General features: G+C 42.2%; 1 protein-coding gene across 1 annotated transcript in view; it reads right to left on the reverse strand.

Moving 5' to 3' along the window:
- Positions 1–232: 232 nt before the first annotated feature.
- LOC139410603 (unc-5 netrin receptor Ca) overlaps positions 233–17100 on the reverse strand; it is a 196974-nt gene continuing 180106 nt past the window's right edge. The window contains exons 14-17 of the mRNA XM_071155911.1: positions 13259–13408; positions 12933–13097; positions 4736–4917; positions 233–2821 (exon numbers count right to left, since the gene is read on the reverse strand). Of these exons, the coding sequence (XP_071012012.1) occupies positions 2677–2821; positions 4736–4917; positions 12933–13097; positions 13259–13408 (642 nt within the window). The 3' untranslated portion in view covers positions 233–2676. The remainder of the gene's footprint in view (positions 2822–4735; positions 4918–12932; positions 13098–13258; positions 13409–17100) is intronic.

The following is a 17100-nucleotide window of genomic DNA, read 5'->3' on the forward strand; positions in this document are numbered from 1 at the left end:
TAAAAGCGAGACGTGTGCAGAGTTCATATTCGCATTGTAATATGTTGCTGAACACCGGGCAATTTGGCTTACTTCAATGACGTGTTTGGCCTAATGTGGGACTGCCTCTAGCTCTGGTCCATGGCGTTAGGTCCAGGGCACATTCCTCCACTAATAATATTAGTAGTACACTAACGCTCTGGACCAGAGCTAGACTAGCTCATGCATTAACATAAGACCACATCAGTACTCATTTTCAGCGTTGCTTATAAATATAATTTATTAACAGTCTTAAAAATTCTTTCTTACACTTTGTACAGAAACTGAGGAGATGCAAGCGTTTTGGGAGAGTCAGCGGCGGCGTCAGGAAGCCAAACTAGAGTGGACGACAACCTCACTACACTAACACAAATTATATCATTAATCATTTTTAATCAGATAATAAAATAAAATGCACTTACTAGCACAGCTCTATTAATATCATTTGTTTGTAAAGGATGCCAAGTTTGCATAGTAGACACAGCTTTTACCAAAAACAAAATAAACCAAACTGGTAAACATACAAACTAGTATCTAACTGTACTGTTCTTTTTATATACTGTACTGAAACAGCCCAAAATGTATTTGACAGTGGTATTCTGTACATCATAAAACATTTACATACTTTGATATCTTCTAACGCAGGCTGTCACATTAACATCCCTGTGTTGTATATTTCACTTTGTTGGTCAACATGCACTCTTTTCTTTCTTCATGAAAAAATATCCCTTTTTAATTATTTCAGTATTCACCCTGTTAATGCGTTGTGGAACATGTGGCCATATGTGGCAATGTGGACATTTCGAAACAGGCTGCAAGTGTGAGCGCTTTTCAAACTATGATCCTCTGCGTCCCTGTAGTCCACGTATTCACGGTTCAGTTTGTTATTGGCTTCTATTTTACCCTTCCTGAAACTTTGTCTGCGCTATAGCTGAGCAGGTTCTCCACATCTACACAAACAGCTCAATGTGCAGCTTTGTCTTCCATTCTAAAGAGTTGTTTTGAGCCCCACATTTTGACATTGAAGAAATGCATACTGTAAGTATCGTAATACGATGTGGGACAGACTATTATCTAACACCTATATTGATATTGAAAGTTGTGTGTAGTCATTGCATGTATTTTATTCTATAGCCTGGTCCCCAGATCTTTGTATGCTATCAAATCAACTCATTGTCATGCCAAACTAGTTATTCTATGGTAAAGATTTTTATTTTCTTTGAAACCCAAATCAAACTCCTCTTTTGAATGACATCAAGGGAGATAATGAAGGACAGAATGTAGAACATAGCTAGTCAAATAGCCATTGTCATATTCAACTATGTACCTGTATAAGTTGGGAAAATAAGGCAGTCCAACTTAATGCAACTGAGGCTTTTATGTCCACAATTCATTGCATCTTTTCTCCATATTACCGTATTGGCCTCTCCGCTCTGGTCTCAGATCAGTTTGATATGGTGTAACTCAAGAGCAGAAACAGGCAGTCCCACCCGCTCCAGGGTGACGTTTCCCCTAGGTACAGCTTTGACTCCTCCAATCATAACCTTAACCATTAGTCGGGGAAAGGCAAAACTGACCCAAGATCAGTGTCTAGGGGTAACTTCACCGTACTCCAGTCCCCACCCACACCCACTTTATTCTCTATCAGTAAGACCCAGATATGCTTGACCTCAATATTCTCTGCACATTTATCCCCAACAAAAGCGGCCAGTGCTCAAATGCACAGTTGTTCTGCAAAATAGGCAATTTCGAACAACAAAGCTAATGTGTTAGCTAGCCCCCTCCCTACAGTTCACAGCTCTAACTGAAAATAAATCACAATACAAATGAATAATGATTAACAATAAAGCAATAGTATAATGCCATTAGAATGTACTTGTTATTCATGTATTTACACGGTTCAGACACGATTATAAGATAGATGTTGTTATTTTTCCAAAGGCCACAGGATGGCGCTAGAGATCAACACAACCACAACGAAACAAATTAGACAAAAGGGTATCAAGACATAAGAGTTTCTCACCACACCTTGAATCCTGAAATTAAAATCATGATTAAACATATTCAGGGAAATCAACACAAGCTAAATGTAATCAACAGAACCAATGTATGGGTAGTATTGGTGGTGCGGATAAAATGGACTGCATTCGGTTCTCCATATCGCATAACTACATTATTCCAAGGACTCCACTTCAATACTTGTCCCTTTTCGCTTCCTGTCTGTCTCCCTATTCTGACTGAGCGACAGTCACTGAGTAGCCTACATACGTTAGTAAAGTCTGAAGTAGGAAATCATCCACATATATGGACAGCAGAATAGACCGTTTCCTAGGAAACTGTATAAAGAAAAGCAGACTGTACCAAGGAACGCACAGCCAAGGATAACAATGGGATCTCCAGGATTTGTTTTCTTTCTGTTGTCCCCCAATACAAAATAATCACAGCAAAGAGAACGACTCGGATCACACATCAACAACAAGGTCTTTTTGCTCACTAATTTCTCCCAGACACACGTGTTTTTTTGTCCCGCCCACTGACATGGGTGACAGTCAGGACATTGTCTGTCTGTGCGTTGGTCTGTTTGTGTCCGTCGGTGTCCGTGACTCAGACACACTCAGATGGCCCCTGGTCCGGTCCTCGGGTGTCAGTGCTCCGTCGTCATGGGACCAGGCTGTCGTGGCGACCCATCTCCTCCAGCACGGCAGCCAGTCTGTTGAGGTTCCCGTCTGGGAAGTGTTGGGCCTCCCACAGGTCCAAGATCACCCCTGTGGGACTGGACTTGGTGGCAAAATAGTTCAGATACCTGAGAGACAACAAGAGACACCTTTGTGGTAAAAAAAACAGGGTCACGTTCTTGTCCAACACCATAATGCAGCCATCTTTAGAGCAGTTCTCTCTCCACCCCTCTGCTTAAGGATGAGACTGCTCCTGCTTAGACGTTAACTAACTTAAGGATGAAGATGTTCCTGCTTAGACGTGGACTAACTTAAGGATGAGGATGCTCCTTCTTAGATGTGAACTAAATTCAGGATGAGGCTGCTCCTGCTTAGATGTGAACTAACTTAAGGATGAGGCTGCTCCTGCTTAGATGTGAACTAAATTCAGGATGAGGCTGCTCCTGCTTAGACGTGAACTAACTTAAGGATGGGGATGCTCCTTCTTAGATGTGAACTAAATTCAGGATGAGGCTGCTCCTGCTTAGACGTGAACTAACTTGATAAGGCAGCTCCTGCTTAGATGTGAACTAAAAGAAGGATGAGGAGGAGGATGCTTAGACATGAAATAAATTCAGGATGAGGCTGCTCCTGCTTAGATGTGAACTAACTTAAGGATGAGGATGCTCCTGCTTAGACGTGACTAACTTGATGAGGCTGCTCCTGCTTAGATGTGAACTAACTTAAGGATGAGGAGGAGGTTGCTTAAATGTGAACAAACTTAAGCAGCCTCTGCCTTCCCCCCCAGTGCACAGTCAGAGAGGAGGGGGGAGAGGCTTGCCTTTAGGACCCCGCTTCTGCCTGCTCTCCCTTCCTCCCTCCCTTCCTCATCTTCTGTTGCTCGCTTGTCTCACTCTCTCCATCCACTTGTGTGTCAGCTGTCTTAATCTAAAAATGTATCTTGGTGATAAACATGGGTCTATGTCTGATGTCTTGCTAACCACTGCTTCTTATCGGATTAACCCACTGAAGGACAGTCATAGCTTGCCTACATAGGCAAGGGTCACCACAATCATGGATGATGTTGGTGGTGAGGATGTGACATCATTGTGTATTTATAAGGTGGTGTGCAAGGGTGCAGGGTGAAGTTGCCCCTATACACTGATCATGGGTCAGTTTTGCATTTCCCCCAATAAAGGTTAAGGTTAGGATTGGGGTATGGGAAGCTGTATGTATGTACAGTGACTTCAGAAAGTATTCATACCCCTTGACATATTCCACATTTTATTGTTTTACAGCCTGAATTGAAATGTATTGAAAATGAAATCCAGAAATATATAATTTACATAAGTATCCACACCCCTGAGTCAATACATGTTAGAATCACCTGCAATTACAGCTGTGAGTCGTTGTCTTTATTAAGATCGTTGCACACCTAGATTGTACAATATTTGCATATCATAATGTTTTTAATTCTTCAAGCTCTGTCTAGTTGTTAATCATTTTTTGAACAGACATTTTCAAGTCGTGCCAAAGATTTTCAAGACGATTTAAGTCAAAACTCTAACTACGCCACTCAGGAACATTCAATGTTGTCTTGGTAAACAACTCCGGTGTATATTTGGCTATTGTCCTGATGAAAGGTGAATTTGTCTCCCAGTATCTGTTGGAAAGCAGATTGAACCAGGTTTCCCTCTAGGATTTTGCCTGTGCTTAGCTCTATTCCGTTTCCTTTCATCCTAAAAAAACTCCCTAGTCATTGCCGATAACAAGCATACCCATAACATGATGCAGCCACCACCATACTTGAAAACATGGTTTGCCATAACAAAGGGGTTGGATATTTATTGACTCAAGACATTTCAGCTTTTAAGTTTGAATGAATTTGTAAAAATTTTGAAGAACATAATTCCACGTTGACAATATGGGGTAAAGTAGGCCAGTGACAACATCTCAGTTTAATCCATTTTAAATTCAGGCTGCAACACAACAAAATGTGGAATAAGTCACGGGTGTGCTATACTTCCTGAAGCCGCTGTATGTGCTGGGGTGTTCCCTCTGACCTGTCCAGGTTGAGTTTGTGGGCCAGCATCCTCCAGTCATTGGATCCTCTGGTCTGGGGCGCGTCAAGGCTGCCACAGAGCTTCTGTCTGATGGAGAGAGGGATACGGAAGGCGTTGAGCCCCACCAGGGTGGTGATGTTGCTAGCCGGGTCCATGAGAGACGTGTCGATGTTCTGGGTATCCTGAGATGGAGAACAGACAGATAGACAAACAAAGAGTGTTAGCTGTGTGATGACAGGGCTGAGGGGGGGTGGGGGAGGGTTCTTCTATGCTTTTGGGGACCCCAAAGTCCTCACAAGGATAGTTAAACAACATGTCCCCATGAAGACGAAGGTTATTTTAAGCTTAGGGGTTAGGGTTGCAATTAGGGTTTACTTGTTATCTTTAGGGTTAGGAGTTAGGTTTAGGGTTACGTGTTAATGTTAGGTTAAGGTGATTGGGTTAGGTTTAGGGAAAATAGGATTTTGAATGGAAATACATTTTAGGTCCCCATGAGGATAGAAGAACAAAACGACTGCTTGTGTTTTAAGTTTACATCACTTTAGCAGACGCTCTTATCCAGAGCGACTTACAGTAGTGAGTGCAGACATTTTCCTTTAGTAGACCCCCAGCGGGAATCAAACCCACAACCCTGGCGTTGCAAGCACCATGCACTACCAACTGAGCCACAATGGACCACATTGTAACACTTGTCGTTGGTGGAAGGAGAGGAGGACCAAAATGCAGCGTGGTAAGTGTTCGTCATGTTTTAATTGAACAAACTGAACACTACACAAAATAATAACGAAGAGAAAACGAAACAGTTCTGCCAGGTGAACAGACCCTAAACAGAAATGAAACACCCACAACCAAAATGGGGAAAACAGGCTACCTAAGTATGATTCTCAATCAGAGACAACGAACGACACCTGCCTCTGATTGAGAACCATACTAGGCCAAACACATAGAAACATAACAACCTAGAAAAAATAGACAAACATTGGCAGTAGAATGGCCTTACTGAAGAACTCCGTGACTTTCAACATGGCACCGTCATAGGATGCCACCTTTCAAACAAGTCAGTTTGTCAAATTTCTGCACCTGCAAAAACTGGAAGTGCTGTTATTGTGAAGTGGAAACGTCTATAGGAGCAACAACGGTAGGCCACACAAGCTTGCAGAACGAGCCCGCCGAGTGCTGAAGCGTGTAGCGTGTAAAAATCGTCTGTCCTCGGTTGCTTCACTCACTACAGAGTTCCAAACTGTGTCTGGAAGCAGCATCAGCACAATAACTGTTTGTCGGGAGCTTCTTGAAATGGGTTTCCATGGCCCGAGCAGCCACACACAAGCCTAAGATCACCATGTGCAACGCCAAGCTCCGGCTGGAGTGGTGTAAAGTACACCGCCATTGGACTCTGGAGAAGTGGAAATGCGTTCTCCAGAGTGATGAATCACGCTTTACCGTCTGGCATTCCAATGGACGAATCTGGGTTTGTCGGATGCCAGGAGAACGCTACCTGCCCGAATACATGGTGCCTACTGTAAAGTTTGGTGGTGGAGGAATAATGGTCTGGGACAGTTTTTCATGGTTTGGCTAGGCCCCTTAGTTCCAGTGAAGGGAAATCTTAACGCTACAGCCTAGAATGACGTACTTCCAACTTTGTGGCAATCGTTTGGGGAAGGCCCTTTCCTGTTTCAACATGTCAATGCCCCAGTGCACAAAGCGAGGTCCATACAGAATGGTTTGTGTGGAAGAACTTGACTGGCCTGCACAGAGCCCTGACCTCAACCCCATCGAACACCTTTGGAATTAATTGGAACGTTGGCTGCGAGCCGAGCCCAATCGCCCCACATCAGTGCCCGACCTCACTAATGTTCGTGGCTGAATGGAAGCAAGTCCCTGCAGCAATGCTTCAACATCTAGTGGAAAGCCTTCCCAGAAGAGTGGAGGCTGTAATAACTCCATATTAATGCCCATTATTTTGGACTGAGATGTTCGAAGAGCAGGTGTTCGTTCACATATTAATGTTTTTTTTCTCTGCCCAACAGCGCCACATTGTGGCCAACCTCAATCATATTTTACAGGTTAGCTATATCCTTGAGCAAGTGTGCCAAATTCTATCACTCAGAGTCAGACAGATGAAGATACAGGTATATAAAAAATGTGCCTGTTATATCGTCACTGTGTGGTCGATATGAATGTGCTTGCATATGTTAAGCCTTGACACTGTTTATCCATGACTGATTTATTTGCATATACAGTGCCTTGCGAAAGTATTCGGCCCCCTTGAACTTTGCGACCTTTTGCCACATTTCAGGCTTCAAACATAAAGATATAAAACTGTATTTTTGTTGTGAAGAATCAACAACAAGTGGGACACAATCATGAAGTGGAACGACATTTATTGGATATTTCAAACTTTTTTAACAAATCAAAAACTGAAAAATTGGGCGTGCAAAATTATTCAGCCCCCTTAAGTTAATACTTTGTAGCGCCACCTTTTGCTGCGATTACAGCTGTAAGTCGCTTGGGGTATGTCTCTATCAGTTTTGCACATCGAGAGACTGACATTTTTTCCCATTCCTCCTTGCAAAACAGCTCGAGCTCAGTGAGGTTGGATGGAGAGCATTTGTGAACAGCAGTTTTCAGTTCTTTCCACAGATTCTCGATTGGATTCAGGTCTGGACTTTGACTTGGCCATTCTAACACCTGGATATGTATATTTTTGAACCATTCCATTGTAGATTTTGCTTTATGTTTTGGATCATTGTCTTGTTGGAAGACAAATCTCCGTCCCAGTCTCAGGTCTTTTGCAGACTCCATCAGGTTTTCTTCCAGAATGGTCCTGTATCTGGCACCATCCATCTTTCCATCAATTTTAACCATCTTCCCTGTCCCTGCTGAAGAAAAGCAGGCCCAAACCACGATGCTGCCACCACCATGTTTGACAGTGGGGATGGTGTGTTCAGGGTGTTGCTTTTACGCCAAACATAACGTTTTGCATTGTTGCCAAAAAGTTCAATTTTGGTTTCATCTGACCAGAGCACCTTCTTCCACATGTTTGGTGTGTCTCCCAGGTGGCTTGTGGCAAACTTTAAACAACACTTTTTATGGATATCTTTAAGAAATGGCTTTCTTCTTGCCACTCTTCCATAAAGGCCAGATTTGTGCAATATACGACTGATTGTTGTCCTATGGACAGAGTCTCCCACCTCAGCTGTAGATCTCTGCAGTTCATCCAGAGTGATCATGGGCCTCTTGGCTGCATCTCTGATCAGTCTTCTCCTTGTATGAGCTGAAAGTTTAGAGGGACGGCCAGGTCTTGGTAGATTTGCAGTGGTCTGATACTCCTTCCATTTCAATATTATCGCTTGCACAGTGCTCCTTGGGATGTTTAAAGCTTGGGAAATCTTTTTGTATCCAAATCCGGCTTTGAACTTCTTCACAACAGTATCTCGGACCTGCCTGGTGTGTTCCTTGTTCTTCATGATGCTCTCTGCGCTTTTAACGGACCTCTGAGACTATCACAGTGCAGGTGCATTTATACGGAGACTTGATTACACACAGGTGGACTGTATTTATCATCATTAGTCATTTAGGTCAACATTGGATCATTCAGAGATCCTCACTGAACTTCTGGAGAGAGTTTGCTGCACTGAAAGTAAAGGGGCTGAATAATTTTGCACGCCCAATTTTTCAGTTTTTGGTTTGTTAAAAAAGTTTGAAATATCCAATAAATGTCGTTCCACTTCATGATTGTGTCCCACTTGTTGTTGATTCTTCACAAAAAAATACAGTTTTATATATTTATGTTTGAAGCCTGAAATGTGGCAAAAGGTCGCAAAGTTCAAGGGGGCCGAATACTTTCGCAAGGCACTGTATGTGACAGACCACACCCACCACACCCACGTGAATGTTTATTGGTCAGTTATGGCCATGGTGTTTGACGTACAAGTCTGGAGAATAGTGCATTTACAGACCTTGGTCCATAGATGCAATATATCAAGTTTTGCAAATATTGGTCATTCGGTGCCTCCGGACTGAATGTCATTACTCTAGATCACACGGGGTGCGTGGCTGACCTTACAAAGTCAGCATTTTCAATCACTTGTTATACCACCAACCATGTGGCCAATTGGCATGGTATTGCATCAGAGGGTGTGCCCCTTGGGCCTTTACCAAGTTGCTATATTCACATAGTCCTGGGCCTTTACCAAGTGGCTATATTCACATAGTCCTGGGCCTTTACCAAGTTGATATATTCACATAGTCCTGGGCCTTTACCAAGTTGCTATATTCACATAGTCCTGGGCCTTTACCAAGTTGATATATTCACATAGTCCTGGGCCTTTACCAAGTTGCTATATTCACATAGTCCTGGGCCTTTACCAAGTTGATATATTCACATAGTCCTGGGCCTTTACCAAGTTGATATATTCACATAGTCCTGGGCCTTTACCAAGTTGCTATATTCACATAGTCCTGGGCCTTTACCAAGTTGATATATTCACATAGTCCTGGGCCTTTACCAAGTTGCTATATTCACATAGTCCTGGGCCTTTACCAAGTTGGGCCTTTACCAAGTTGATATATTCACATAGTCCTGGGCCTTTACCAAGTTGATATATTCACATAGTCCTGGGCCTTTACCAAGTTGATATATTCACATAGTCCTGGGCCTTTACCAAGATGGGCCTTTACCAAGTTGATATATTCACATAGTCTTGGGCCTTTACCAAGTTGATATATTCACATAGTCCTGGGCCTTTACCAAGTTGATATATTCACATAGTCCTGGGCCTTTACCAAGTTGGGCCTTTACCAAGTTGATATATTCACATAGTCCTGGGCCTTTACCAAGTTGATATATTCACATAGTCCTGGGCCTTTTCGTCTCATTGAAATGGGAATATTGTCACCGAAATGGCAGAAAAAGAAACATAATAACGACAATAATGAACGAGAACAAATGCAATAGGGCTACGGCAGCTTCTCTGCTTCAACCTCTAATGATACAACAGACCTGGCAGAAGAATAGAATAAACATTTCAGCATTTAATACAGGAAGGCACAATTTATTGTCCAATATTTAGACATGTATCCGAGAAAGGGGGGATTGGGGGGGGGGGGGGGGGCAAGTCCTTAAACTGTGCAATATTAGCAATAGTAAATCTGGTAGCAGCAGTTGTGATGTGTATGAAACATGAATGTATGTGTGTGTTTGTTTGTGTGTGTTTGTATACGTCTGTGGGTGTGTGCGTGAGTGTGTATGGATGTGTGTGTGAGTGTGTATGGATGTGTGTGTGAGTGTGTATGGATGTGTGTGTGAGTGTGTATGGATGTGTGTGTGAGTGTGTATGGATGTGTGTGTGAGTGTGTATGGATGTGTGTGTGAGTGTGTATGGATGTGTGTGTGAGTGTGTATGGATGTGTGTGTGAGTGTGTATGGATGTGTGTGTGTGAGTGTGTATGGATGTGTGTGTGAGTGTGTATGGATGTGTGTGTGAGTGTGTATGGATGTGTGTGTGAGTGTGTATGGATGTGTGTGTGAGTGTGCTGGCTGATACTGTACTCAAACAGCAGACGAATAGAAAAGCCCCACAGCGGGCATTTCAAAGCAGGGAATAATAAATATGTTAAATAACTACCCTTGTGAACATGCTAGGGTGTCCTCCTCCTCCTCCTCCTCCTCCTCCTCCTCCTCCTCCTACATCCGTTCCTATCCAAAAATGGTGCCTGTTCTCCACTGAAGCCTCTCTATACTGCATCTGGCTGTTGTTCTCTCTCTCCCACACACTTACACAAGTACACAAGCACGCACGCACAAACACATACAACATTGCATGTCTTTCTGGGAGGAATTGTCCCATAATTCCTGTTTTCATCCCAGTCGGCCACTCTGCCTGATTATAAATGCTTTTCCTGATGAATTGAAGAGCTCTGCTCTTTCCTCTAACTGCCAAAACAGCAATTCTACTAAAAAAGAAAAGGGATCATTGATATGAACTGGAAAATAAACTCTGTTGATACGAATTATTTGTGTTACAAGTCTACTTAGCCCTTAGTGAAACAGCACTTCTTACGTTGTCTGAAAGACAAGCAGATTGATCAAAATAGCTTTGTTTGATACCCAGCCTGGACCACACAAGGGCTTTTACACAGCGACAGAAAAACAGGCAGACACCAGCACAAGTACGACAAAAGGGAAGTTAACAGCAGATGGGGACAAACAGCAGATTAAACTGTTCATTAAATAAATTAAATAAGTATCATTTGTTTTAGTTATTTGTAAACTCAGGTTCCCTTTACCTAATAATAGGTTTTGTTGAAGATTTGATAACATTAAATATAAAAAATATGCAAAAAATTGGAAAATCAGAAAGGAGGCAAATACTTTTTCACGGCACTGTACAACCAACCCCTCATAGTCACACTAACGGGCCCTCAACATAGATATTAAGTGTGTTGATGAATATACCCTCATCAACATATCAACTCTCGTCTCTCTACAGGTGGTGTCTGCTTATATGCTAGAATTTAGACTGACAAAGCATATGAAAAAAATACTATAGTATACTATGGTTGAAATAATGTAGTATTACTATATTGATATACTATAGTATTTACTGTAGTATTTTTGTGGACATGACTGTAGGGCGGCAGGTAGCCTAGAGGTTAGAGCATTGGGCCTGTCATCGAAAGGTCGCTGGTTTGAATTCCAGACCCGGCAAGGTTAAAACTCTGTTGATGTGTCCTTGTGAAAGGCATTTAAATGTGCTCTACTATGGCTGAAAAATATACCCTGTAAAACAACACATTTCACTGCCCCTATCCTTTGTATGTGACATTAAAAACATAGTTTTTCACTTGTATTTTATTTAGTATTCACTGTAGTGTTGTTGTGGACATGACTGTAGTGGTGAATACTATAGTAAACTTCAGCAAAAACACTGGTCTGGTCAGGTTACCATTGACCACACTCCTACAAGAGACATCTCTCACACCCACCAGAGGGGGAGAGATCGAGAGCTATGGAGAACCTACCTCAGAATAGTAACATGTAATAAATGGACTGTGGGACAATATGTTTCGTCAGCCAAAATGGTAGTATTGACGATAGATGGAATATGAAAATGAATGTCGTTTTTGTTATGTTATTAAAAGTTAAATGACAACGTTATAACAAAAACATTGCAACTTGCATATTTACCTGATGTTTGCATACTGGACGTTGTGTGGAAAATGTCCAGATCAAAGAGAATGTTTTTGTAAAGATAAAATGTGAAGTTGTCTAGATGAGATGGTCTAGGTCTGGAGTGTCTAGGTTTGGAGTGTAGTCAGAGATGGTCTAGGTCTGGAGTGTAGTCAGAGCTGGTCAAGGTCTGGAGTGTGGTCAGAGCTGGTCTATGTCTGGTGTGTAGTCAGAGCTGGTCTAGGTCCGGAGTGTTGTAAGAGCTGGGTTTTACCTCAGAAGTCAGGAGTGTAGTTGGAGCTGTGTTTTACCTCAGAAGGTCAGAGTGTGCTATAGTCAGAGAGTGCTATAGTCAGAGAGTGCTATAGTCAGAGAGTGCTATAGTCAGAGAGTGCTATAGTCAGAGAGTGCTATAGTCAGAGAGTGCTATAGTCAGAGAGTGCTATAGTCAGAGTGTGCTACAGTCAGAGAGTGCTATAGTCAGAGTATGCTATAGTCAGAGAGTGCTATAGTCAGAGAGTGCTATAGTCAGAGTGTGCTACAGTCAGAGAGTGCTATAGTCAGAGAGTGCTATAGTCAGAGAGTGCTATAGTCAGAGACTGCTATAGTCAGAGAGTGCTATAGTCAGAGAGTGCTATAGTCAGAGTGTGCTATAGTCAGAGAGTGCTATAGTCAGAGAGTGCTATAGTCAGAGAGTGCTATAGTCAGAGAGTGCTATAGTCAGAGAGTGCTATAGTCAGAGTGTGCTATAGTCAGAGACTGCTATAGTCAGAGAGTGCTATAGTCAGAGAGTGCATCCCAAATGGCAACCTTTATAGTGCACTACTTTTGACCAGAGCCCTGCTCAAAAGTAGTGCACTACATATGAATTAGGGTGCCATTTGAGTCACACGCACAGAGTGTACAGTGTGTACAGTGTGTACAGAGTGTACAGTGTGTACAGTGTGTACAGTGTGTACAGTGTGTACAGTGTGTACAGAGTGTACAGTGTGTCCAGTAAAAGGTGGTGTGAGGTTTGAGTCTCACCTCAGACAAAGTGCTGCTGAGCTGAAAGATCTGCCCCTCCCCTTCTACTTGGCGTACACACAGCTTACAGCTGAGCTCTGTGGTGCTGGAGCTGAACCGCTCCAGGGTGAAGGTGCAGTGAAGTGTTCGCTGGCAGCCACTCCACACCTGGTAGAAGGGGATCTCCTACACACACACACACACACACACACACACACACACACACCATTTATTCACTATATATTGCAAGTACATAGTCATTTTCAATCACTGTATCGCCATACCAGTCGAGCAGACCAATAAAGGACAACTTCTATGACAACTTTAAAGTTTCACCATGAGCTCACCTGGTACTTGGCGAGCAGCTTGCTCTTCCACTGTCCGTGGGGGACGTCGTGGACAGAGAGGCGCAGGTTGTGGGTGCTGTCCTTGAAGTTCAGGGTCTTTGGTTCATCCAGCAGCTTCCCTCCCATCTGGGTCTCCATCTGAAGTACCTCCTAAAGCAGCAAAGACAATAACACAATGAAGTACCTCCTACAGCAGCAAAGACAATAACACAATGAAGTACCTCCTACAGCAGCAAAGACAATAACACAATGAAGGTTCTCCTACAGCAGCAAAGACAATAACACAATGAAGTACCTCCTACAGCAGCAAAGACAATAACACAATGAAGTACCTCCTACAGCAGCAAAGACAATAACACAATGAAGTACCTCCTACAGCAGCAAAGACAATAACACAATGAAGTACCTCCTACAGCAGCAAAGACAATAACACAATGAAGGTTCTCCTACAGCAGCAAAGACAATAACACAATGAAGTACCTCCTACAGCAGCAAAGACAATAACACAATGAAGTACCTCCTACAGCAGCAAAGACAATAACACAATGAAGTACCTCCTACAGCAGCAAAGACAATAACACAATGAAGTACCTCCTACAGCAGCAAAGACAATAACACAATGAAGTACCTCCTACAGCAACAAAGACAATAACACAATGAAGTACCTCCTACAGCAGCAAAGACAATAACACAATGAAGTACCTCCTACAGCAGCAAAGACAATAACACAATGAAGTACCTCCTACAGCAGCAAAGACAATAACACAATGAAGTACCTCCTACAGCAACAAAGACAATAACACAATGAAGTACCTCCTACAGCAGCAAAGACAATAACACAATGAAGTACCTCCTACAGCAGCAAAGACAATAACACAATGAAGTACCTCCTACAGCAAAAAAGACAATAACACAATGAAGTACCTCCTACAGCAGCAAAGACAATAACACAATGAAGTACCTCCTACAGCAGCAAAGACAATAACACAATGAAGTACCTCCTACAGCAGCAAAGACAATAACACAATGAAGTACCTCCTACAGCAGCAAAGACAATAACACAATGAAGTACCTCCTACAGCAGCAAAGACAATAACACAATGAAGGCAGCAAAGACAATTCTCCTACAGCAACAAAGACAATAACACAATGAAGTACCTCCTACAGCAGCAAAGACAATAACACAATGAAGTACCTCCTACAGCAGCAAAGACAATAACACAATGAAGTACCTCCTACAGCAGCAAAGACAATAACACAATGAAGGTTCAATAACACAATGAAGTACCTCCTACAGCAGCAAAGACAATAACACAATGAAGTACCTCCTACAGCAGCAAAGACAATAACACAATGAAGTACCTCCTACAGCAGCAAAGACAATAACACAATGAAGTACCTCCTACAGCAGCAAAGACAATAACACAATGAAGTACCTCCTACAGCAGCAAAGACAATAACACAATGAAGTACCTCCTACAGCAGCAAAGACAATAACACAATGAAGTACCTCCTACAGCAGCAAAGACAATAACACAATGAAGTACCTCCTACAGCAGCAAAGACAATAACACAATGAAGTACCTCCTACAGCAGCAAAGACAATAACACAATGAAGGTTCTCCTACAGCAGCAAAGACAATAACACAATGAAGTACCTCCTACAGCAGCAAAGACAATAACACAATGAAGTACCTCCTACAGCAGCAAAGACAATAACACAATGAAGTACCTCCTACAGCAGCAAAGACAATAACACAATGAAGTACCTCCTACAGCAGCAAAGACAATAACACAATGAAGTACCTCCTACAGCAGCAAAGACAATAACACAATGAAGGTTCTCCTACAGCAGCAAAGACAATAACACAATGAAGTACCTCCTACAGCAGCAAAGACAATAACACAATGAAGTACCTCCTACAGCAGCAAAGACAATAACACAATGAAGTACCTCCTACAGCAGCAAAGACAATAACACAATGAAGTACCTCCTACAGCAGCAAAGACAATAACACAATGAAGTACCTCCTACAGCAACAAAGACAATAACACAATGAAGTACCTCCTACAGCAGCAAAGACAATAACACAATGAAGTACCTCCTACAGCAGCAAAGACAATAACACAATGAAGTACCTCCTACAGCAACAAAGACAATAACACAATGAAGTACCTCCTACAGCAGCAAAGACAATAACACAATGAAGTACCTCCTACAGCAACAAAGACAATAACACAATGAAGTACCTCAGCTACAGCAGCAAAGACAATAACACAATGAAGTACCTCCTACAGCAGCAAAGACAATAACACAATGAAGTACCTCCTACAGCAGCAAAGACAATAACACAATGAAGGTTCTCCTACAGCAGCAAAGACAATAACACAATGAAGTACCTCCTACAGCAACAAAGACAATAACACAATGAAGTACCTCCTACAGCAGCAAAGACAATAACACAATGAAGTACCTCCTACAGCAGCAAAGACAATAACACAATGAAGTACCTCCTACAGCAGCAAAGACAATAACACAATGAAGTACCTCCTACAGCAGCAAAGACAATAACACAATGAAGGTTCTCCTACAGCAGCAAAGACAATAACACAATGAAGTACCTCCTACAGCAGCAAAGACAATAACACAATGAAGTACCTCCTACAGCAGCAAAGACAATAACACAATGAAGTACCTCCTACAGCAACAAAGACAATAACACAATGAAGTACCTCCTACAGCAACAAAGACAATAACACAATGAAGTACCTCCTACAGCAACAAAGACAATAACACAATGAAGTACCTCCTACAGCAGCAAAGACAATAACACAATGAAGTACCTCCTACAGCAGCAAAGACAATAACACAATGAAGTACCTCCTACAGCAGCAAAGACAATAACACAATGAAGTACCTCCTACAGCAACAAAGACAATAACACAATGAAGTACCTCCTACAGCAGCAAAGACAATAACACAATGAAGTACCTCCTACAGCAGCAAAGACAATAACACAATGAAGTACCTCCTACAGCAGCAAAGACAATAACACAATGAAGTACCTCCTACAGCAGCAAAGACAATAACACAATGAAGGTTCTCCTACAGCAGCAAAGACAATAACACAATGAAGTACCTCCTACAGCAGCAAAGACAATAACACAATGAAGTACCTCCTACAGCAGCAAAGACAATAACACAATGAAGTACCTCCTACAGCAACAAAGACAATAACACAATGAAGTACCTCCTACAGCAACAAAGACAATAACACAATGAAGTACCTCCTACAGCAACAAAGACAATAACACAATGAAGTACCTCCTACAGCAGCAAAGACAATAACACAATGAAGTACCTCCTACAGCAGCAAAGACAATAACACAATGAAGTACCTCCTACAGCAACAAAGACAATAACACAATGAAGTACCTCCTACAGCAGCAAAGACAATAACACAATGAAGTACCTCCTACAGCAACAAAGACAATAACACAATGAAGTACCTCCTACAGCAGCAAAGACAATAACACAATGAAGTACCTCCTACAGCAACAAAGACAATAACACAATGAAGTACCTCCTACAGCAGCAAAGACAATAACACAATGAAGTACCTCCTACAGCAGCAAAGACAATAACACAATGAAGTACCTCCTACAGCAGCAAAGACAATAACACAATGAAGTACCTCCTAAAGCAACAAAGACAATAACACAATGAAGTACCTCCTACAGCAGCAAAGACAATAACACAATGAAGTACCTCCTACAGCAGCAAAGACAATAACACAATGAAGTACCTCCTACAGCAGCAAAGACAATAACACAATGAAGTA

This window comes from Oncorhynchus clarkii, chromosome 6, assembly GCF_045791955.1.
Source record: "Oncorhynchus clarkii lewisi isolate Uvic-CL-2024 chromosome 6, UVic_Ocla_1.0, whole genome shotgun sequence".
NCBI lineage: Eukaryota > Metazoa > Chordata > Actinopteri > Salmoniformes > Salmonidae > Oncorhynchus > Oncorhynchus clarkii.